General features: G+C 41.3%; 1 protein-coding gene across 1 annotated transcript in view; it reads left to right on the plus strand.

Moving 5' to 3' along the window:
• The window catches only part of USP12 (ubiquitin specific peptidase 12), a 105855-nt gene that overhangs the window by 36611 nt on the left and 44936 nt on the right, over positions 1 to 24308 (plus strand). The window contains exon 2 of the mRNA XM_086714772.1: positions 20487 to 20567. Coding sequence (XP_086570898.1) covers positions 20487 to 20567 — 81 coding nt within the window. The remainder of the gene's footprint in view (positions 1 to 20486; positions 20568 to 24308) is intronic.

The raw sequence follows: 24308 nt of genomic DNA on the forward strand, positions 1-24308 counted from the left end.
TAACTTATCTTTTTGGGTTTGCAATACCGAATAAGCAACATCTGGCCTTATCTGAACCCTGTAGTTATATTTTCACCCAAGAAATTTTGGATTTCAACAAATGACTTGCTGTCCAGAGAACAACAGTGGGGATGTAAGTGTATTTGGCTCTTGCCTTGGGAGGCCAGAGTGTGTAATATCCTTGATCGTGTGTGTGTGTGTGTGTGTGTGTGTGTGTGTGTGTGTGTGTGTGTGTGTTTAATTGTGGTAAAGTATATATAATGTAAAATGTGTCATTTTATTTTATTTTATTTTATTTTATTTTATTTTATTTTTTTAAAGACCAAGTTTTCTTTTAAAAAAAAAATTTTTTTTTTTTTTTAACGTTTATTTATTTTTGAGACAGAGAGAGACAGAGCATGAACAGGGGAAGGGCAGAGAGAGAGAGGGAGACACAGAATCTGAAACAGGCTCCAGGCTCTTGAGCTGTCAGCACAGAGCCCGACACGGGGCTCGAACTCACCGACTGCGAGATCGTGACCTGAGCCAAAGTCGGCCGCTTAACTGACGGAGCCACCCAGGCGCCCCTAAAATGTGTCATTTTAATTCTAAGGATACATTTCAGTGTCATTAGTTACATTTACCGTGTCATGTGACTGTCGCCACTATCTGAAGACTTTTTCATTATCCCAAACAGAAACTCAAAGCCATTTGGTGATAACTCCCATTCCTCCCTCTGTCCAGACCCTGCTATCCTGGACTCTATTTTCTGTCTTATGAATTTGCCTGTTGTAGGTATTTCATGTGAGCGGAAGCCTTTTGTGTCTGGCTTCTTTCACTTAGCATAATGCTTTCATCGTTCATCCATTAGTAGCATGAATCAGGACTTCATTTTTTATTTATTTATTTATTTATTTATTTATTTATTTATTTATTTATTTATTTATTTTGAGAGAGAGAGTGGGAGCACGAGCTGGGGAGAGGCAGAGAGAGAGGGAGACAGACAATCCCACGCAGGTTCCACATTGTCAGTGCAGAGCTGGATGAGGGCCTCGAACTCCCCAACCGTGAGATCACGACCTGAGCTGAAATCAGGATTGGACGCTTAACCTACTGAGCTGTCCAGGTGCCCCAGGACTTCATGTTTTTAAATGGCTGAATAATATCTCATAATAGTCTGTTGAATTACTTCACATCTTGTTTGTCCATTCATCTCTTGATGGGCATTTGGAATTGTTTCCATCTTCTGGCTATTATGAATAATGCTGCTGTGAACATTGACATACGTGTATCTGTTTGACTTCCTGTTTTCACATCTTTTGGATATGTACCTAGGAGTGAAATTGTTGAGCCAAATGGTTATCCTGTATTTAACTTTTTGAGGAGCCACCAAGTCTGTCTACGTCCTATAAAAATAAATTTTTATCTATTTTTTTTATTCTAGCCATCCTGATGAGTATGGAAGTGGTACCTTGTGATTTTGATTTGCATTTGCCTGAAGAGTAACGATATTAAGCATCTCTTCATGTACCTACCGGCCAGTTGGTCTTTTTATTCTTGAGTTCTAGAAGTTCTTTATGTATTCTGGATATTAATAGTCATGGCCAAAAAAGCTTTTAATACGTTGCTGAATTTGGTTTGCTTGTATTTTGTGGAGTATTTTTGCATCTGTATTCATAAGGAATATGGGTCTGTAGTTTCCTTACAGTATCTTAGTGTGGTTTCATTGTCAGGGTAATTAATGCTGGCCTCATAAAATGAATTAGGAAGTATTCCCTCCTCTTCAGCTTTTTGGAAGAGTTGGAGAAAGATTGGTGTTAATTCTTTTTTAAATATTTGGTAGAATTTATCAGTGGTGACATCTAGTCCTGGACTTTTCCTTTTTCTTTTCTTTTCTTTTTTTTTTTAATTTTAGTCCTGGACTTTCCTTTGTTGGGAGGTTTTCAGTTACTGACTCAATCTCCTTACTTGTTTTAAATCTTCAAAATTTTAATTTTTTTCTTGAGTCAGTTGGTAGTTTGTATTTTAAGGAATTTGTCCATTTCTTCTGGACTTTCCAATTTGTTGGCATACAGTTTATAATATTTTCTTCTTTTTATTTCTGTCAAGTTGGTAGTAATAGTCTCTCTTTTCTTATTTTATGAATTTGAGTTTTCTTTTTTCTTCGTTAATCTAGCTAAAGGTCAAATGTGTTGATCTTCCCAATGAATCGATTTTCTTTAGGTGTACAATGGGATCTTCATTTTTAATGTAGGTTTTTTTCCAGCTTGTAAATTTCTCTCTAAGCGTTGCTTTTGCTGTATCCCATTTGTTTTCAAATGTTGTATTTTTGTTTTCATTCATCTTAAGGTATTTTCTAATTCCCTTTGGTTTCTTCTTTACCTGTTGGTTGTTCAAAGGGTATGTTGTTTAATTTCCACATATTTGTGAGGTTTTCAGTTTTCCTTCCTTTTACCAGTTTGAAGTTTTATTACAGTGTGATCAGAAAAGATGCTTTGTATGGTTTTAGTCGTTTTAAATTTATTAAGACTTGTTTTATGGTCTAGTGTGTGATGTATTCTGGGGAATGTTCCAACTGCCCTGGAGAAGAATGTATATTTATTGTTGGCTGGAGCCTTCCATTTATGTCTGTTAGGTTTATTTGGTTTCTAGTGATGTTCAAGCCCTCTGTTTCCTTATTGAGCTTCTGTCTGGGTGTTTCATCCATTATTGAAAAAGGGTATCATCTAACTATTGTACAGCTGTCCCTTTATCCCTTCAGTTTTATCAGTTTTTAAAATTCGTTTATTTTTTTAATTAAGGTATGATTGACCTGTAACGTTAATTTCAAGTGTACAACATGATAGTCATTGTGAAGCAGTCATCATCATAAGTCTAGTTACTATCCATCTCCTAAAGAATTACATAAATTTTTGTTTTTTTTGTGGTAAGAACTTTCAAGATCTGCCCTCAGCAACTTTCAAATATATAATACAATATTGTTGACTATAGTCAACATGGTAGTTCTATTTTTAATTTTTTTGAGGAATCTCCATACTGTATATGATTATGTTGAATGAAGTACATTCCATCCAGACCCATTTTGTTAAGAGTTTTTTTAAATCATGTGTTGATGTTGCATATTGTCAATTGCCTTTTCTGTGGTTATGGAGATGATACAATTCTTATGCTTCATTTTGTTAATGTGGAGATTCATGTTGATTGATTTGTGGTTGTGAAACCATTCTTGATCTTGGTGCACAATCATTTCAGGGTGTTGTTGCATTCAGTTTGCTACCATTTTGTTGAGGAGTTTTGCATCTGTGTTCATCAGGGATACTGACCTGAAATTTCCTTTTTTGTGTGTGTGTTCTTATATGGTTTGAAATCAGGATAATAGCTGGCTTTGTAAAACGGGTTTGGGAGTATTCCCTCCTTTTCAGTGTTTTGGGATGAGTTTGAGAATAGGTATTCAATCTTTTTTGAATGTTTGAGAGAATTATTCACCAGTGAAGTCCCTCTGGTCCCAGACTTCTGTTTCTTGGGAGGATTTTGATTACTGATTCAGTCTTCTTACTAGTAATCAGTCTTTTCAAACTTTCTGTTTCTTCACGATTCTGTCTTGGATGATTGTATGTTTCCAGGAATTTATCCCTTTTTCTAGGATCTCCAGTGTGTTGGCATATAATTGTTCATAATAGTCTCTTAGATCCTTTATATTTATTTGGTATCAGTTGTAACTTTTTTTTCATTTCTAATTTTATTTATTTGAGCCCTGTCTCTCTTGTTCTTAGTGAGTCTAGCTAAAGCTTTGTCAATTTTTCTATCTTCAAGGAAAAGAAACTCTTGGTTTCATTGATCTTTTCTGAATAGTGTCTCTATTTTATTTTTGCTGTGATCTGTATTTTCTTCTTTCTCCTAACTTTGGTTTTAGTTTTTCCTTTTCTAGTTCCTTTAGGTTTTATACCTAAGGTTATTCTAACTTTAGGTATAAGTCACCTTAAGTTAGAATAACCTTAGGTATAAATCACCCAAAGTTAGAATAACCTTAGGTATAAAACCTAAAGGAACTAGAAAATCTATTATTAGAGTTATACCTGAAGTTAGATTGCTTATTTGAGATTTTTCTTGTTTCTTGAGGTAGACCTGTATTGCTGTAGTCTTCCCTCTTAGAACTGCTTTTGCTGCATCCCGTAGATATTGGTGTGTTGTGTTTCCATTTTAATTTGTTGAACTATATTTTTTGATTTCCCCTTTTGAACACCCACTGGGTGTTCAGTAACATGCTGTTTGATTTCCACATATTTGTGATTTTTGGTTCTGTTTTTTTCTTGTAAGTGATTTCTAGTCATATTGTAGTCAGGAAAGATACTTGATATGGTTTCAGTTTTCTTACATTATTATTAAGACTTGTTTTGTGGCCTAACATAGGATCTGTTTTGGAGAATGTTCCATGTGCACTTGAAAAGTACCTATTTTGCTTTGGATGGAATGTTCTGCATATGTTTATTAAGTTCATCTAGTTTAATGTGTTGTTTAAGGCTGTTGTTTCTTTTCTGATTTTTTTGGTCTGGGTTATCAATTGATTTAAGTGGGATATTAAAGGCCTTCACTATTGCTGTCAGTTTCTCCCATTAGGTCTGTTGATATTTGCTTTGTGTATTTATGTGCTCCTATGTTGGGTGCCTAAATATTTATTTACAAATGTTGTACCTTCTTGTTGGATTGACTTCTTTATTATTATGTAATATCCATCTTTATCTTTTATTACGACCTTTGTGTTAAAGTCTATTTTGTCTGATATAACTACCCTACCTGTCTTTTGGATTCTATTTGCGTGGTATTTTACATGGTATATATATTCATCCTTTCACTTTGACTGTATGTGTCTTACATCCGACGTGAGTTTCTTGTAGGCAGCACATAGATGGCTCTTGTGTGTTTATTCTTTCAGTCACTGTCTTTTGGTTGGAGATTTGAGGCCATTTACATTTAAAGTAATTACTGACTGGTGTGTACTTCTTGCCATTTTGTAAATTGTTTTTGTGTGTGTGTGTTTTGTACTTCCTCTGTTCCTTTCTACTTCTCTTGCTTTCTTCCCTTGATTTGATGACCTTCTATAGTGTTATACTTATTTTCCCATTATCTTTTGTGTATCTGCTGTAGGTTTTTACTTTAGTTTTACATGAGGCTCACTTTTAAGAGCCTATATATAGAAGTCTATTATAAAGGTAATGGGAAGTTAAGTTTGGATGCATTCTAAAGCTCTGCATTTTTACTCCTCCTCCCCTATGTTTTATATTTTTAATGTCACGTTTTGCATCTTTTTATTTTGTGTATCATTTAACTAATTATGGAAGTTTTATGTTTACTGCTTCTGTCATTTAACCTTCATACTAGCTTTATAAAGTGATTATTTCACTACTTTTACTATGTATGTATGTGCTTTTACTACTTTACCAGTAGGATTTTTACTTTCCTATGTGTTCTTGTTCCTGTGAAGTTAACATTTCTTGTCAGGGTCATTTAGTAGTGACAGATTCCTTTAGCTATTGCGTGTCTGGAAAACTCTTACCTCTCCTGGAGTTCTGAATGATAACCTTGCTGGATAGAGTTCTTGGTTGGAAGTTTTTTCCTTTCAGCACTTTGAATATACATGCCGCTCCTTTCTGGCCTGCAAATGGATCATCACATGGGCTAGGTGTGTTTCAGTCTGCTGCTTTTGCCCTGGGTCCTGGACGAATGAGTCTGCACACGAGCCCTCCAAGAGCAGAATCTTTGTTTCCTACAGCCCTGTTTGTCCTCGATGTAAGTCCCATTGGTTTTCGAAGCCAGATGTGTTGAGGGTTTGTCTTCTCTGGTGCAGGTCCCGAGGGTTCAGGTGCTTGAAGGGATGCTCCTTATTAGTGAGGTTCCTCTTGATTCCTGATTGTGGGTCATTGCACCAGGGGTGGGGTTTTTGGCAAGATAGTGTCTCTTCCTCTCTTTCCCTTGTTGACGTGACTTTGTTGTGGAGGATATGTTTAACTGATTTTCAGCACACCGCCCCCTCCCCGTTGTTGCATAGGTAGCTGCAGATTTGTTGTGTCTGTGGGAGGAGGTGAGGTCAGGATTCTCCTACACAACCATCTTTTTTCAATTTTTTATTGATATAGTTTGAGGTTTTGTAGGTTGGTGCGTATTATGATTGTTATATTGTCTTGATGGATTAAACCTTTTATTAATATATAATGTCTCATATCTACCACCCCCCACGCCAGTTTTACTGAGGTATTATTGACATATAACATATGCAAGTTTAAGGTGGTGATTTGATACATATGTGTGTTGCAAAATAATTACCCACTTTAAGGTTGATTAACATCTCCATTTCCTCACATAATTGCTGTGTGTGTGTGTGTGTGTGTGTGTGTGTGTGTGTGTCGCACGATAACATTTAAGGTCTGCTTTTTTAGATCTTTCAAGTCTATAATACAGTATTTTTATAAGATCTGGGAGGGTATATTTTACACAATGTTACATTGGTTTCAGTTATACATAGAACTTTTATCGACTTAAAATTCTATCTTGTCTGAAATTAATAGCTTCCCCTCCAGCCCTCTCTTAGTTACGGTTTCCTCAGGATATCTTTTTACATTCCTTAACTTTCAATTGCTTGTTGTTTTGTTGTTGTTGTTTAATCTAAAATGAGTCTTGTAGACATCCTATACTTGGATCATGTTTTTTAAGTCTGTTCAGCAAATCTCTACCAGTTAGAGAGTTGAAGCCATTTACATTGAAAGTAATTATTATTTTTTTTTTTTCAACGTTTATTTATTTTTGGGACAGAGAGAGGCAGAGCATGAATGGGGGAGGGGCAGAGAGAGAGGGAGACACAGAATCGGAAACAGGCTCCAGGCTCCGAGCCATCAGCCCAGAGCCTGACGCGGGGCTCGAACTCACGGACCGCGAGATCGTGACCTGGCTGAAGTCGGACGTTTAACCGACTGCGCCACCCAGGCGCCCCGAAAGTAATTATTAATAAGGAAGGACTTCTGCCTTGGTAGAAGGTAGTAAAACCTTGGTTTGCAAGCATCACTCATGCCCGACACATGCTTGTGATCCAAACACTTGTCTGTCAAAGTGAATTTCCCTATAAATAATGGAAACTCAGCTAATTCGTTCCACAACCTAAAAACATTCATATAAAAATGATTACAATACTGTAATATAATACAAAATAATAAAGGAAATACAAAATATAAACAAAAATAAATTAACTTGAACTTACCTTTGAAAACCTTCATGGCTGGTATGAGGGAGACGAGAGGAGGGTTATTGTGTAGGACAACTATCACTAATGGAATCACTGCTTGCTATCTGTTGGCTCACTGGAATCTTTTTCTGCCTGGGGCCGTTGTGTATGCTCGCATGGATGTTGAGTACAGTACAGAATTCATAAACTCTTGTCATACACTGTATATAATGTAATTGGCAATAAGGCACAGAGGAAAGGGTCTACATCTGCAGGCAGCCTGACCTAGAGTGAAGCAAAGCATCCCTAAGCTTTCTCTTGTCTGGAAAAGCAGAGGGCCGTCCACAGGTGCTTTGAAGTGACAAAAAATACTCTAGTGCCAGTTGTGGGTACCTTCCGATGTTCTGAAAAATCACTGGTTTCTGCCAAGCACCACAGCCTGAGACCGAGCCTCCAAGCACGGGAGGTGATCCCCCACAATCCCGCAGCAAGAAAGAGAAGAACCATTGGTGCAGTTGTGATCACGTGACATTGGGCGTCATGTACTACTCGTATTGCAAGACGTCGCTCGTTTATCAAGTTAAAATTGATTAGAAATGTTTGCTCCTCTTGTGGAACACTCGCAGAACAAGTTGCTCGCAATCCAAGGTTTTACTCTATTTGTGTATTTTAGTTTTGTCCTTGTTTAATCCCTCCGTTAGTGCCTTTTTGTTATTTACTTGATTCCTTTAACGTACCATTTTGATTCCCTTTTCTGTATAGTTTTCAAGTTATTTTCTTAGCAGTGTTCTTGAGTGTTACAATTAGCATCTTAAATTTGTAACAACTTAGTTTGAATAGTACCACCTCCGTTTCGTTAGTATAGAAACATTCTGCATCTGTACATCCCTCGTCTCCGCCTTTGTATTGTCACAGACGACATCCATACATTGTGCACCTATTAACACAGATTCATAATTGTTGTTTGATGTGTCTTTTAAATCCTATTTGAAAAAGAGGGGAGTTAAAAGCCAAAAGAACAGTAATACTGGCAGTTGTATTTACCTGTCTTCTTTGTTTCTTTACATGGCTTTGAGTGGTTGCCTAGTGTCTTTTCATCTTAGTCTGAAGGATTCCTTTTAGCATTTTCCTGGAGGGCGGGCCTGCTAGTAATGAATCCCCCTATTAGGCCTGTCTTGTGGGGCGGGACTCCCGGGTGGCCCCGTGGGTTAGGCATCTGAGTCTTGATCTTGGTTCGGGTCACCATCTTACGGTTTGAGTTCAAGCCCCGCTTAGGAGCCTGCTGGGGGTTCTGCCCTTCCACTTCTCTGCCCCTGCCCTGCTCACGAGCTCTTGCGCTCTCCAAATAAAAAACAGTGAATCCCCCTAGGCCTGTCTTGGAATGTCCTGACTCTTTGTTCATTCCTGAAAGATAGTTCTGCAGTTACAGAATTGTTTGACACTTTTTTAGAAAAAATTTAATGTTTGTTTACTTAGTGTGCAAGCGAGCGGGGGGGGGGGGGGGGGGGACAGAGAGAGAGGGAGACACAGAACAAGAAGCAGGCTCCAGGCTCCGAGCTGTCGGCACAGAGCCCGATGCGGGGCTCGAACTCACAAACCACGAGATCATGACCTGAGCCGAAGTTGGGCGCTCAGCCGACTGAGCCACCCGGGTGCCCCGACACTTTTTATCCCTGTGCCTGCTCGCATCTACAGATTTCTGATGAAAAATCAGCTCTTAATCTTACTGTGGATCTTTTGTATGTGATGAGTTGTTTTTGTCTTGCCAATTTCAAGATTCTGTCTTTGTCTTTTGACAGTTTGACTATAATGTGTCAGAACCTCTGAGGTTTTCCTGCTTGGAATTCGTTGAAATCCTTGGATATGTAGATTCAGGTATTTCATCAAATTGGGGCCATTATTTCTTCACATTTTTTCCTGCTTGCTTCTTTTTGTTCCCTCTTCTTTGGGGATTCTCCTGATGCAGATGTTGGTATTTTTTTTTTAATTTTTTTTTCAACGTTTTTATTTTTTATTTTTGGGACAGAGAGAGACAGAGCATGAACGGGGGAGGAGCAGAGAGAGAGGGAGACACAGAATCGGAAACAGGCTCCAGGCTCTGAGCCATCAGCCCAGAGCCTGACGCGGGGCTCGAATTCCCGGACCGCGAGATCGTGACCTGGCTGAAGTCGGATGCTTAGCCAACTGCGCCACCCAGGCGCCCCTCAGATGTTGGTATTTTGATGGTGTCCCATAGGTCCCTCAGCTCATTTTTCTACATTGTTTTTCCATTGTGCTGTTTGGCGTGGATAATTTTAATTTCCTCATTTTCAAGTTTGCTGATACTTTCTCCTTTCTGCTCAAATCTGCCATTGTACCCCTCTACTGAATTTCTTTAAAAAAAAAAAAAATACATTTTTTTTTTAATGTTTATTTTTGAGAAGGACAGAGACAGAATGCGAGTGGGTTGGGGCAGAGAGAGAGGGAGGCACAGAATCCGAAGCAGGCTCCAGGCGCCGAGCTGTCAGCCCAGAGCCCATCACAGGGCTCGAACTCACAGGCTGTGAGGTCATGACCTGAGCCGCCCAGGCGCCCCTCTCTACTGAATTTCTTACGTCAGCTGTTGTACTTAATAATTCCTGGTGCTCTGTTCAGTTTCCTTTTTATTACAGTCTCTTTGTTGATATTCCCTATTTATTCATACAGATGCTTCTGCTTTCTTCTAGTTCTTTGAGCATATTTAAGACCGTTGATTTAACACCTTAGTAATTTTAACATCTGGCATTCCTCAGGGTAGCTTTTGTCAAATTCTTTTTTTTTCCTCCCACGGTGCTGTGGTTTTCTGTTTCTTTGTATGTTCTGAAATGAGAACTGGACCATTTGAATATTACATTGTGGTGACTCTAGAAATCAGATTCTCCTCTTTCTCAGTGTTGCTGTTGAGGGCTGTAGTCATCTGTTTGTGCAGTGACTTTCCCAAACCAGCTTTGCAAAATCTGTATTCTTTGTGGTGCGTGGGTACTGTAGTTTCTCTTAATTATCACCTTGTGTGTCACCTTGTGACCTGACAGAAATTTACCCACATGTCTCGGTCACCCCTCCCACCACCCAAAAAATCCAGAAAGGGAAGTTCACGCAGTGCAAGAGGGTGGAAGCAAATGCAAGTGTGTGTGCTGTTGCCCCAGGCTGCCTCCAGTATGACGGGGCGCACAGCCCCAGTGTTAGGAGGGCAGGGTCCCCGACCGCCCCCAGTACCAGCCCATGCCCCACACGTGGGCCCTGCGCCCGCCAGTGCCGCAGGGCCGGGGGACGGGCTGGTGGCCGAGGCACGCGCTGTGTTCTCTCTGCCTTCGTCAGCTGCCCCCCTGCTTGGTGTCCGTGTTCTGAGATGGTTGGTTCTGACAGGTTTTCCAGCTCAGTGGGCTCGTGGTGGCACCGACCCAGGAGCTTCAACGTTCCACGGCGTCACTCCACCTGTCCTTACGCGTTGGACGTGACCGCACATAGTCCAGCTGCAGTTCCTTTCTCTGTTTGACAAAACTAAGTTTGGTGGTAACTTTACTTTGTATTAGGGTGAGCAGGTACAGTACGCCTCTGGAATCTGGAGTGTGAACTCTGTTGTTGTAGTGACAGAGTAACTCAGGAATTGTGATTTCATTTCAACTTAGTGACACCTTGTATCTGTATAGTGGTTTTCTTCACAAGGATGTGAAGGACTTTACAAATAGGCCGTTATCCTATAACCCGGGAGTAGAGAAGATGAAGTGTGCATATTTTTACAGGTGGAAGAAAGTGGAACATGTTTTTATCATACAGAAACCGAGCATTATCTTACAAATCAGTTACTCACGTCAGGCGTATGAAGTTGGCCAGTACCAGTCCAGGGCTCCTTGTTTTTATAGTGCCAAAAATTCTACCACCTGATAAAATAGGATGTAAAAACTATAACGAATATGGCAGAAAGAGCTTAAAACAATGATACATTTCTGGTTGTTTGTTCACCAAAGTAGGTGAATCTGTGCATTGCCTTCACCACAAGCTGCTGTAAAAACCAAATCTTACCTTTTTTTGTTGTAGGTAAGGTGCCAGTGAGGGGGTTCAGATATGGTTATGCTTTAAATGCGTAACTGTCGCGGTGCCTGGGTGGCTCAGTCAGTTGAGCATCCGACTCCTGATTTGGGCTCAGTCATGATCTCATGGTTTGTGGGTTCAAGCTCCCACGTTGGGCTCTGTGCTGACATTGTGGAGCCTTCTTGGGTGTTCTCTCTCTCTCTCTCTCTCTCTCTCTCTCAAAATAAATAAGTAAACTTAAAAAAAAAAGTATAACTGTCCATGAGAGTATCTGATAAATTTCTCATAAAGTTTTTTGGTATTGAGATGAGTAGGATTTATAGAATTCATTGTGCTCGATCACATTAAGTACCGTATCCCATTATGCTGAGTTCGGTCCTATTTTGAGAATTTTCTTTTCGGTATTGTTAAGCTAAATGTGAAGGCTTGGCAGAGCCATTCTTGCTAAGCCCGGCGATGGTGGTGATACACCATTACTTCCTGACAGAGATGAATTAATGAGAGATTTTTCAGTAACTCGTCTCATGAATATTTACGGATCAAAAACATGGTTGTTGTTGTTGGCACTGAGTCATGTTCGTACTTTTTTCGTTCCTTGACTGAGTTAAGAGATTTAAGTGACTCTGAATCTTCTTTTCTTTTCTACATATCAATATTCTCTACAAATAACACATTTACCCATGAATATATAACTCTTCATTGAAGGTGTTAGAGCAAATAATATGAAGATTGTAGCTTTTAACATGTCTGATAGGAACATTGAGGTTCTAATGGATATGGAGATTCAAATCACAGCCTGATGTTTTTGGTCTGGTCATTCATCATTGAATTATAATGATTCACGTATGTAACTTAGTTTTTGTTTCTTACATGCTGTGTTTGTGTATATATCACCGTTAGATGAAAAGGATTATGGGAGTGCTGTCCTGAGTAATTTTAAATGTGCCGTGATTTGGCCAACGATTAATTGTAGAATTGGATTTTCCTTAATTGCTGGATGGGGAATTTTACGTGGGTAACATACCACACGTGTGTTCCTGTGGCTGCATCTGAAGCAGGAAGTAAGCTGCTTTAATTTCTCCTGAAAAGAGTTGTGTTGTTGAGAACCTGCCAGAAGTCTTCCTGATAGGGTTGAAGGTTTGGAGTAGCATGGAAGACGGGAGGAGGATGGGATGTTCACATACGCCGTTGGAAATAAAGTTTGATGGTTTCTCCTTCTCCACGGAACTTACACAGATGGCTCTCAGAAGGCCCGTGATGGGAACGGAGGCTGGGGCCCTTCAGGAGCGTGATTTCCAGAGCTTGATAACTGGTTGTGTCGTAGTTCAGGGATGCAGCAGGGCGTTCGGACTTCCCCCTTCCTGTCGGAGACCGTACCTCCCTCCTCTGGGGGTGCCATTTGCACCATATGCTGTCTTCCCACGGGGGGCTTTGCTCGGTGCCGGTCCCGGATTCCCAGACGGCACCTGCAGTCCTGCGATAACCCTGCGAGGACGCGGTGCCGCTGTGAAGTCTGGCTCGGGGTTGAGAACCCTTTTCTGCGGGCTACGTTTTCACTTTGATGGCAGAGGTCGCACCAGAGGAGGCCATTGCAGAGGTTCTTGGGATGGCTGCACATCAGCGTGGAATGTCCAACGCCCTTGTTGGTTACTTTGGGAATTTCAGTCTTTTGGGCGGTTGATCTGAAGGGCGGGTGGGGGGGGGTAAGAAGGGGTAAAGGAACTGTGTTTAGTGCCTTCTGTTGCAGACATTGTTCCAAATCGATACATTTTTAAAAAACAGGCCATAATAAGGGTGTTTGCCCTGTTTTGCAGATTAGGAAGTTGGAGCACGAATTCAAAATACTGGGAATATTTTGCCCAAAGTTCACACTTTGGTTGTGATTCTGTGTTGCTGCTAACTATCTTCGAATGAGAGCATTTTAGATTTGCAGTCGATGCCGTGAGTCTGGTGTCTCTCACCTTGCTGATGAGAAAAGCGAGGCGGAGCGATTTGAGGCAGTGACGCTGTGGTTGAACTCCTATTAGAACCAGGCCAGGTCACTCGGCCCCCCCGCACTGCCTGGGGCTGGAATGTCGAAGTGGCTGCTCGTGTTCCGGGCTCTCGTTTCACCAGCGTGCACAGCTGTATGGAAATACCTGCGGAGAAAAGCTCGAGGCTTGGGCTCTTTTAGTTCTGTCTGCTCGTGATGGAACACCGTGATGGAAATGTCCCCCATTTTCCGCTCTCGGGGTCATTCCTGTCCTGATATCCTGGAGTACGAACTGCATACTAGCATAGTTTGATACTGTTTTCTTCTCTGTAACTTTACATTTATTTTTAATAATTTTCTGCCTGTAGGTCATCATGAAAAGCTAATTGTTCACTGTACACGCCCCAGTTGGATTATGACTTTGCGGTTTTTTCTTACCGTTTTTAAATCTTTTGTAACCCTCTATATCAAAACTCTCTTGATTTAAACTCACAATGAGAAATAAGTTTCCCAGTTAGACCTAATAGACACATACGTAATTCCTGGAAAAAGTCTCACAGACCATTATTTACCCTTAGTAGGGAGATATATGCCATCATGTCTTCTGTTTTACTGAAAAAGCAAATGGTAGATCCACCAAATTCGTCTCACTTCTCACTAAATGACACTTTGACGGTCACGTTCTACAACTTTCCGCTCAGGGCTGGGTAGAAAGCAGATACTATACTTGGTGAATTTCACCTCTTAGTAGGAAGGTCTGCTGCTTTCAGAAGATTTTTATGATGCGTGACACTTAGGGTGCGAAATGGCTTGTTTGTTTGTTTGTTTTTTATACAAATGTTTGTCGTCTCTGATACAGTTTCAGGGACCCAGTGTCATCCAGAAGTGCAAATGTGGGCTTCCAGCCTTCCTGTTGTCCGTTCTCCCCTTTAAGATACTTGCTTCGTGTATCTTCTGTACTTTGGGTTCACCCTTTCACGGCTCAGATTCACTTTGTCTCTGTTGTGTTCGTACCCTCACGTGGGTTCTTCCTGTGGCTCCAGAACTTTTCTTAGTTTACCAAGGTCACTCGATTGTCTCCTTTTCGGGAAGCCTTTCCTGCCTGTTTTGGCAGTTCTCCTTTGGGTACTGACCTGGTGTGACCCTTCGGTGTTACACTTGGAACGGCAAACACTGGATTCTAAGATAGGATTTGAAACATGAGAATGGGGAAATGTCATTGTATTTTATTATACTTGTTTTAAACAAATTTGTCTGGGAACTAATAGTTCACTGCAACTATCTAGTAAAAAAAAAAAAAAAGCTAGCGTACTTGATAAGTATGTTTCTAGGTACTAGATGTCCGTCCCTTTACTGTGCTACGGTTTTTTATTTCTTCCTCATGGGTTGCGTCCTCTTGCGTCTTTCTCGTAATGGCAGAATGGAGGGCAGTCAGAGAGGCGTGTGCTCCATGTAAAAATGACCGTGTGAAAAAGACTTCATCAGAAGCAGCCTTCCCCTGGCTGGCTTATTTTCTTTTTTTCCTGTTTGCAGATGGTGTGTTCAAAATGATAGATCAAAGGTGTGTATATTGCTTCAACTTTCCTTTCACTTGGATGGGTTTTTTTTTTGGCATGAAAAAGAAGCATTGCTCACCTTTCTAGGAATCCACAGTAGGCAGGTTTACGGAGGTGCTTACTCCATGGCCTGCACGTTCTCGGATCGGATGGCTTTCTGAGGATGTGAAAATACATCCTGAGTTTTTTTTTCAGAACTTAATGTTTGACCTTCCATAGATTATCCAACACTGTATCCTTTACATCTTAATGAGGTTGAACGATCCAGCAGATTCCCACACGTTGCTAGAGGGTGGGGATGAGAGGTGCTGTAGGGATCAAGGTCTTACACGTGAGACGACCGGGGTCCAGACAGAGAAGGATTTTGCCTCAAGTTGTTACAGCTAGCTGCTGGCATGGCCAGGACCAGACCCAGGACTCTAGCTTTGCCAGGTCCGGGTCAGTGTCATTAATAGTATGCCGCGGTCTCTACAGCAGCTTAACAAGGGACCCATTCTTCCATGAGATAGTTTTCCATAAAACATTCCCTATTTTTAATAAAAAGTGTGGATTACTGGCATTATATTGACAGGAATCTTGACTAAAAAAATATTATCCAATATTAACTTTGTTTCTCTGGCACAGCCGTTGAGTTTTTCTTTTTTTTCTGATTTAATTATTAAGTCTTTCTGTCTTTCTTTTTGTTTGTTTTTAAGAGCAGTTTTAGTTCACAACAAAATTGATTTTGGATTTCCCATATGATATATGGATTTCTCATATAGACCTGCCCCAGTGTGAGCATAGCCTCCCTCATTACCATCACCCCCCCCCCACCAGAGGAGTACATTTGTCATAATTAATGAACTATGTTGAAACATCATAATCAGGTAAAGTCCATAGTTTGTGTTACTGTTTACTTTTGGGGTACATTCTGTGGGTCTGAACAAATGTATGATGACATATTCATCATGGTAGTATTACATGGAATATCGTCACTGCCCTAAAAATCTGTGCTCTGCCTCTTCATCCCTTTCTCCCCAACTTCTGATATTTTTACTGTCCCTCTAGTTACCATTTTCAATTAAAAAAAAATTTGTAATGTTTATTTGTATTTGAGAGAGAAAAAGAGAGAGAGCGCACACAAGTGGGGGAGGGGCAGAGAGACTGAGACAGAATCTGAAGCAGGCTTCAGGCTCTGAGCTGTCAGCACAGAGCCCGATGCAGGGCTCGAACTCACGGACCGTGAGATTGTGACCTGAGCCGAAGTTGGACTCTTAACCAATTGAGCCACCCAGGCTCCCCACCATTAAGTTTTTACTTTCAATTATTATAATTTTTATATTTAAAAGTTTTATTTGGTTCTTTAAAAAAAAAATCTGCTTTGGCTTTAGAATCTCATCTTTGTTCTTAAAATCAAGCCAGTGTTACTTTTTGGCACATGTTATGCATTTGTTCTGTATCATGTCGGAAATAGTTCTGATATTAAATGTCTTGAGAGTCTCATTCTGCCGTCTGTGCTTCTGCTGGCTTTTATTCATAGAGTACTCTATTTTCCTGTGGCTTTGGGTATGTGTATGAGTTTTGATTGTGAACTCCGGTCTCTTGGAGTGTTATCTGTGGGAACTTTTTGTGGGGTGGATTGGCTTTATCTTCCAGGGTGAACTTGGTCGTTCTGCGGGTTGTAGGGTGAAGAGGGCACTGTCATCTCAGGGTCTCTCTGAATTACATTTTCTGCTCAGGTGGTTTTGCTGTAAGATCATACAGCTGGCATGAATTTGGGTTACAGTCTTTCATAAGTCAGGCTGGGGTTGCGAGTTTTCGGAAGACGCCCTCCACTCTCAGTGCCAAGGACATGCCGGGCGCATTTCCTTGCTGCCTCCTCCTGCGGTACAGGATTATTTCTTGCTCCCCCTGACATGACGATCCAGCCCTTTTGGGATCTCAGTGCCCATGCTCAGGTCTTCTGTTGGCCTTTCTATCTCCCGAAGTTTTCGGTTTCCCTGCACTCCGTTTCATTCAGCTGTCAGAAGAGCGTGTAAAGGTCACTAGTGTTGACAGTTAACCCTCAGCGTGAAATCTCTCTTTGGCATTGGCTTAGCCTCCAGGGTTCCCCCATCATTTTGTTTTTTGTTCTCTGCAGCTTCCTTATTTTCTCACCAGCTCAGTAAATTCTTATCTTTTAATATTAAAATTCATCCACCTTTTGGTTGTTTTCATCAGAGAGTCAGGGCTATCTAATTCCGTCCTTATGATGAATTTTGTACTAATAGGTACTGAGTCTAAAATAACCTTTTGTGTAAGTTACAAAAACGGAGCCAGAAACTCCAAAAAGAACGTCTTCTTCCTGTGTGTGTGTGTGTGTGTCATGTACTCCTACAAAACAGATGAATCCTGATACCTATACGTATGAAAGCGTTAGAGCAAAAATTCTTACTTGCCACATGCCACCATTTCTTTCTTTTGTCCTGGTAAAGCATCACTGATTTAGTAAACCACTGTTAATTGTAGTAGGATCATATTTCTCAAGCGTAGGGATAGAGAATTGTTCAGAGCCATTGCTATTGGATATTGACTTATTCTAGGTTCAGTTTAAACCTTGGGGTGCTTGTTGACCATTATTTGACACAAAAGGGTTTGCCAACTTCCAACAAAATCTTCAAGGGGTGACGACACAGAGAACTCTTCTACAGATACTAAAAATTACGCAGCAAACTTTTGGCTTGGTGGCTGTTTTTCCCCAGCTGTGTCTAACTGTAGTGTTGAAAACCAGTCATCAGAAACTGAATTGCTTCGTCTACTCTTTGCCTTTGTAGTTGGCATGGAGTTAGAGTAGAGTTGTACTCTGATAATTTCCGCAGAGAAAATCTTGAATTCATGCCATAAGAGTATCTCCTGCACATTCACAGAATCTGCTATACAGCGTCCTTGTCATGGTAAGGTGTATGTTACTAGGCTGTGCTTTAATTTAGAACTGTCATAAAGTAAATCCCGTTGTCTCTTTGTACCTTCCATTTGGATCCGCTACCCTGACTCCATCTGTCACTGTAATCTCTCCCTGTTGAATTGTGTTGCTTGGCATTTATTGGTTGGCTTGGACTTCCTAGAGTTTTGTGTTGATCTAGCACATGTCCTCAGGAGGGTTGATAAAAGTGATCGGTAGTGTTAGAATGTTGAGTTAGAAGAGACTGTAGAAATTACCTTGTCTTTTAATTTTCTAAACATGTTTAGCTGTGAAAACCTTGATTTGGGTAATGGATTACTTGGAAACGCAACAAACAGATCAACGTAGAGGAGTTGGAGGTTTTGAAAATCAGTGGAGACCAACTCCTTTATCTTGCAAATGAAGCGTCTTAAACCCAGAAAGGTTAAATGACTATGGTTTATGGCTGTTTCCACCTTCCCACACTTAGCATCTTTCTCCCAGACCTCCGATTGGATTGTGGTTTTGCTTTGTTGTTAGACTTTTGGACAGTACAGTGACTATACCTCTGCACTGCTTTGTGGGGTTGGCCAAAGTTGTTTTTTTTAATGATAGCTATCTCATTTTTTCTTGTGCCTTTGTTTCTTTCTCTTGCTATTTCTTAGCTATTGTTTGGAGCAGATATTTGTGATCATTACTGGCTAATGAGAGTAGCTTTTCTTCCCCCCTTGAATTTGAAGGGAAGGGGGAGAAGGCAGCCATCATTTATGGGACACCTGCTTCTGTGCCAGGCACTGCGGATGCTTTCACCAAGGTTTCAATTCAGTTAATTTGTAGCCGCCCTGTAGAGTAGTTGGTGACATTTTCCTTTTACAGTTAGGAAACTGAGGCACAAAGAAGCTAGTAAGTTGATCCGTAGCCAAACTACCTTGAGGATGCGGACGGGGAGAGGGATTTCTAAGCAGAGCATGCATGATATGTCACGGGTAGGGGGATGAATGGGTCATCTGGACTGGTGAGAATACGTGCTCTGTGGCATGTGATTGCTATTACATTGGAGAGAGAATGTTCACGTGTTATCCTGTTCTTCCCACGGGCCAGAAACGCTTTCCGGAGTTAGGTGCACTGACATTTTACTGTCCACATAAATAGATGTGATGAGGTTGTACTTTGGATCATAGAGCCTTTCTTCTTTTTTTGTGGGGGAGGGGTTATACTTATTTAAACGAATATTGTTTTGAATTCGTATGGTAAGTGGTAAACATCCGGGTTACTGATAGTTTTCAACATACGTGAGGAAGCTTTGACATGGTACTTGAGCTGGCAGGGGTGGAGGGTGGGGCTTGCAGCATTCCCACCGAGACAGATTTGTTCAGTGGATCTCGAAGTTGCTGTGATCATTGAATTTGATGTCAAAACACAGGGCATAGCCAAATTGGAAGTAAAGGGTGTTTGTAAACTAGCGATTCCGTCAAGGTTTTGTGTAAAGCCTAAAACGAGTCCCAAATTAAAAAAAATAAATAACGAAGGCAGCGTCATGTTTATGTACCAGCGCTGGATGGCTGGAGGACATTAGAGGAAATGTGTTGTTTTGGTAGAATCTGACCACCAATCCACCCAGTCCCTCTAATCAGTGCTTACAATCAGGAAGTTGAGGATGTGTTGTCTAACAAAGGTTGGCCTTCCCAAGTCCAGGGATGGAGCTCAGTCAGGAAACGGCAAGGTCTTCTGAGCACCGAGGTGGTGTTAATTTCATGTCTGTGCCCCGGAGGAGGCAGTGTGTGCGTGTGGTTTTACTGCAGCTTTGCAGAGTGGCCGCCGGCATTTTGTGAGTGATGTCGCATGGGTTTTGTCTGGGGGGATGTTTTCTTGGGAGTTTTAAGTACACATACCTAGAGGTATCATGCTTTCAGTGTTGCTGTCTTTTTTCCCTCTCCGGCTACGTTGGGAGTCCATTTAGGGGCGTGTGCCAGTACACAGGTCCCTAGTGGCACCCCCACCTCCCCTCTTTTTCAGGGACGGAGTTGAGTCGGTCGTATTCCTGAGACCACGACACGTGATTGTGGTCTGTGCCGGGCCCTTCTTCTGTTGGGTTTCGTGTTGGTTTTTCCCTTTTTTATCCTTCACCCCCAGTTGCAATGCCCCAGTGCTCTTCAGCACCCACGCAAGGACGTTTAACATCCATTCTTAAGCCCGCTGGCCGGGTGCTAGTCTTTATGTATGCGTTAAGCTCAGTTTTTCTTTTTTTCATGTTTAACGTTATGTTTTTGAGAACTAAGCGTGCTTTTGTATGTAAACCTAGCTCCGATCATTCCGACTCTGCTCCGGAGCTGGCCGTCACATTTCATAGACTGGCTGCTTGTTGGCTGTGCGGTCGTCCGTGCCGCCCCGCGTGGCGTGCTTGTCACTGTGGGTCCCGGGTGGGGATCCGTCAGGTCAAACTTGGAGGAACTGTTAAGTCACCTACTACATGTGTGTTTGGTTTCGGCTCCCTGAGATGGCTGTCGAATTATACCCCGTTAGGGCACGGGTACAGCAGGGGCTTTAATCCGCTAGCTAGAAAAAAAGTCACAAGTTATAAGTACAGCTTCTTGATCCGCGCTTTGCTTTCCTGAGAAAGTTCTTGCAAACTAGTCTTACTATTAAAATCCTTCACTCTTCACTATCATCCTTTATTTTCTTTCAGTAATGTTACCTGGTGAAAGGGAACACAGTTTTTTAAGGGATGTCTCTGTGATGCACGTACAACCGAAACGTTATGAAAATACTACGAATACTAAGAGTGCTGTTTCGTTTGTTTTAATTTTTATTTTACAGGGCGCCAATGCCTCGGCATTAGAGAAAGAGATTGGTCCAGAACAGTTTCCAGTCAATGAGCACTATTTTGGATTAGTCAATGTAAGTATCCGTTGGTACTCCGCCTTCACAACTATGGTTGCAAATCGTTTTCAAAGTGTTGAATGTGTTTCATAATTTATTAAAGGAAAATTGTTCATTTGCATCAGTAGGCTTAAAGCCAAGAGACTTGATTTGGAATTTTAAAATACTCTTTTTTTTTTTTTTTTTTAAACGTTTATTTATTTTTGAGAGAGCGAGCGAGTGAGCACGAGCAGGGGAGGGGCAGAGAGAGAGGGCGACACAGAATCGGAAGCCGGCTCCAGGCTCCGAGCTGTCAGCACAGAGCCCCACGCAGGGCTTCAACCCATGAACCGCGAGATCATGACCTGAGCTGAAGTCGGACGCTTAACCAACTGAGCCACCCAGGTGCCCCTAAAATACCCTTTTTAATGGAAGGGAAACAAGACTGCTCGAAGTCTTAAGGGTCTTAGATTGGAGTTAGCCAGATTTTTCCTATTTTGTATCAAATTTTTTCATAACCGAAATTTCATATGGCCTATGCTACATGATCTGTTGTTTCTTTGAGAATTATTTAAATGCCCAAATAGAAGTGGTCCAAATGTACAGGTGTAATAAATAAAGTTTTGCAAGTGCCTCCATGTGTCTGTGGACTCTTTGTCAGCTGACTTCTGGCAGTGTTCCACTAGCATAGATAGAAAAATGCAAAATATAGGAGAAAGATACATCCCCAGTCCTTGTGAAGATAATTCTAGTTATTATACATCATTGAAATTTTGGAAGAACTTTCTTTGGAAGTTTTAACTCTTTTTCTGACTCCTCAACAAGTGCCACAAATCTGTGTTCTACAATTGTGGTAGTTTATGCTGTCCTGTTACGTAGATCCGTGGTGAATGTTTTAAACTCTAGGTAAGAGATGATAATACAGGGGACAAAGTAAGTTCCATTGAACACACGTGTGTCACTCACTGAGTACTAGTACGCAATCCGTGACGTTCAAGGTAGATTTCTTGTGTAGGTAAAGTGATGTGGGCATTTCCTCTCCTGCTGGGAGTCCCCTTGAGAGTGTAAAGCTTGTAACAAAGGGAGTCTCCACCCCACTGTGCCCACCTCCCCAGAGGAGCCTGCTCATTCATCTACTGGCTCTTGTTTCTGGAATCTACCCCCACATTCTAAATAAAGTGCCTGTATGCTATTAAAAACAGTCTGTCGACTTCTTTTCCCTCACCCTAGACATTCCTTCATGGCTCTCCTTTTCTAGAACTGGTCTTCTTCCTTGGATTTTTCCCTGCTTTGTGGAACATGTTCTATGGTGGCTTCTTTAGGGAGCGTGCATGGGAGGTGAACTTTGAGCGCTCGTATTTAAAAACGTTTTGGTTCTTGCTAAAGCTAGGTACACAGCCTTCCTTCAGAATTTGTAAGGGATTACTCTGTGGCTTTCTGGCGTCTGTTGATGTCAAGAGGGCTGATGCTGTTCTGATTTTTCACCTCTTCTGAGTGTGGCCCCCTCCCCCCAACCCCCAAACAGTGTTTTAGGAGGCTTTCAGAATGTGGATGATTATCCACAATGTTCTGAAATTTCATGATGTGTCTTCGTGTTCCTCCCCCTCCCCCCCCTTTGTTGCATTGACTATGTACCAACTCATTCAGACATTTTTCGTTTTCCTCAAGTCTCGAACATTTCTGATACTAGCATTTGGATAATTTCCTCCCTATCAGTGTAATCTCTTTGTTCTGTCTTTTTTGATATACCCTTCGTTGCATATTGAAATGCAGACTGATTTCTCTGTTTTTTTCTGCGTTTTCTCCCATTTTTGATCATCTGCTTTGTATTCTACATTTTGGATTATTACTCGCCCTTTTTTATCTTGTTCATTGCACCTTTTATTTCTTAGAGTGTTACTTTTGTTCTTTGATTTTGTTTCTCTGTGGTTTTTCTCAGGATATTATTTACAGTTGTTGAGGTTTTCTTATCCTTACTGGATTGTTTCTGAGACACCCCCTCCCCCACTCCCCCACCCCCGCCGCCATTTTAAACTCTCTTTCCTAATGGAAGCTCTCCTTAAATTTCATTCCTGCATCAAGATGAAATTCTGAGAAGCTGATTTGGGCTCTGTGTATTAGGGTGGAGCTGGTCTACCAAGGGCTTCTCTCCAAGGTGACTGCCCCCCACCCCCATTTCAGTGGCTAGAGCCTTTTCTCTGGGGCTGTTGACCTGGTGCTGAGGGACTTCTTCAGTCTGTGTCTAGGGATGGCTTCGTTCAGGGTCTTATTGAATCCTGTCCTCTGTTTGGTGCCTCATGCAGTCCTCTGCTGTCCTTAAGGGCTCTTGAACCAGACTCTCCTGTTCAGCTTCTGTGGGGACTAAAACCTACAATTGAAAGAAAGGCGAAGTGCCTAGGGGTCTGAACGGTCCTTTTAAAAGACTTACAACCAGGGGCGCCGGGGTGGATAAGCATCTGACTCTTGGTTTTAGCTCAGGCCATGATCTCAGTTTGTGGGATCGAGCCCCCATGTCAGGCTCTGAGCAGGGAGCCTGTTCCGGATCCTCTGTCTCCCTCTCCCTGCCCCTCCCCTGATCGCTTGTAAACGCTCGCTGTCTCCCAAAGCAAACAAGAAATAAGCATTAAAATAATAATAATAATAAAAGGCTTATAACCGGACCTGTGTTTTCCCACCCTCACCCTCCTTTTTTTTCCCCCTTTATTTTTTCCTAATTTATTCTTTTACTGTCATTTCGTTGGAGTTTTGTCAGGGGTGGGGGGAAGTTAATTGAATATATTTGAATGTGTGTAATTTCCCTTGTCTAACAAGAAAGTCTGGCCTTTACTTCCGATATCTAGGGTGTTTGTGCTTGCGTACAGAGTTGTCTAGTGATCAAAAACCTCATTTAACTTCTGGGAATGGGCAAACCCCAGTTTCTTCTCTCTCATTATTACTTCCCTGTGGCTGCCACCCGTATTTGGTTCACACTCAAGCTAATATGTGTCTTGAATTGTAGTAAAATTGTATTCATCGATAGTGTCTCAGAAGAACCCATTTTCTTTAGCACAAGAGTATTTTATATATTGAAGGCTGTCTCACTTTTAACCTTCTCCAGTATAAATATTTCAATCTCTCCATTTTGTGTCTGACTGTAACCTTTTTTGCAGATAGCCTCACAACAAGGAAAACAGTATCCTAGATAAAATCTTACTATAAAATGAGTTCTACAGGCCTGTTTTCCCCTTGCTGTTAATGTTTTTACTTGAACATACCTCTCAGAATACCAGGGTCAGTTGTGTTAAAGGAAAAAAAAAAAAAAAGATTTCTTAGAAGGTTTTATTTTTATTACTCCCCGTGGATCAAGATTAAATTAATCTAAATTAAGAGGGTAGTATTGGTGCTTTTCCCTGAAGCTGACTAACCGAGATTCAGTAAAACCCAAGAGAAGCAGGAGGGAGTAAAGTTAGTACGAGAATTTTAGGGGAATCTTTGTCCTTATCCCCTCCAGAGACTCTTCTGATGGGTGGAAATATAGTTTCTGATCTCTGTGCCTAGTTAGTACACCAAAGAATTGAGCTCCCCTGAGGCAGCCAGGGCTCCAACCTTGAAAGATTGATGAACACCTTGAATTATATTGAGAAAGTAATTGATGGTCAGAGTACATGCAGCAGAACCAGTATAGTGATTAACTTTTTCCATGGTTTAAACTTTCAGGCTCCCTTGCAACTGTGTTCTGTAGTCTTAACCTTTTTCTAGAAGTCCTATTTTTAAAAAAATACTGTTTATTTTTGAGGGGGG

The sequence above is a fragment of the Puma concolor genome, chromosome A1 (genome assembly GCF_028749965.1).
Source record: "Puma concolor isolate L17-30 chromosome A1, mPumCon1.1.hap2, whole genome shotgun sequence".
In the NCBI taxonomy this organism is placed as follows: Eukaryota; Metazoa; Chordata; class Mammalia; order Carnivora; family Felidae; genus Puma; species Puma concolor.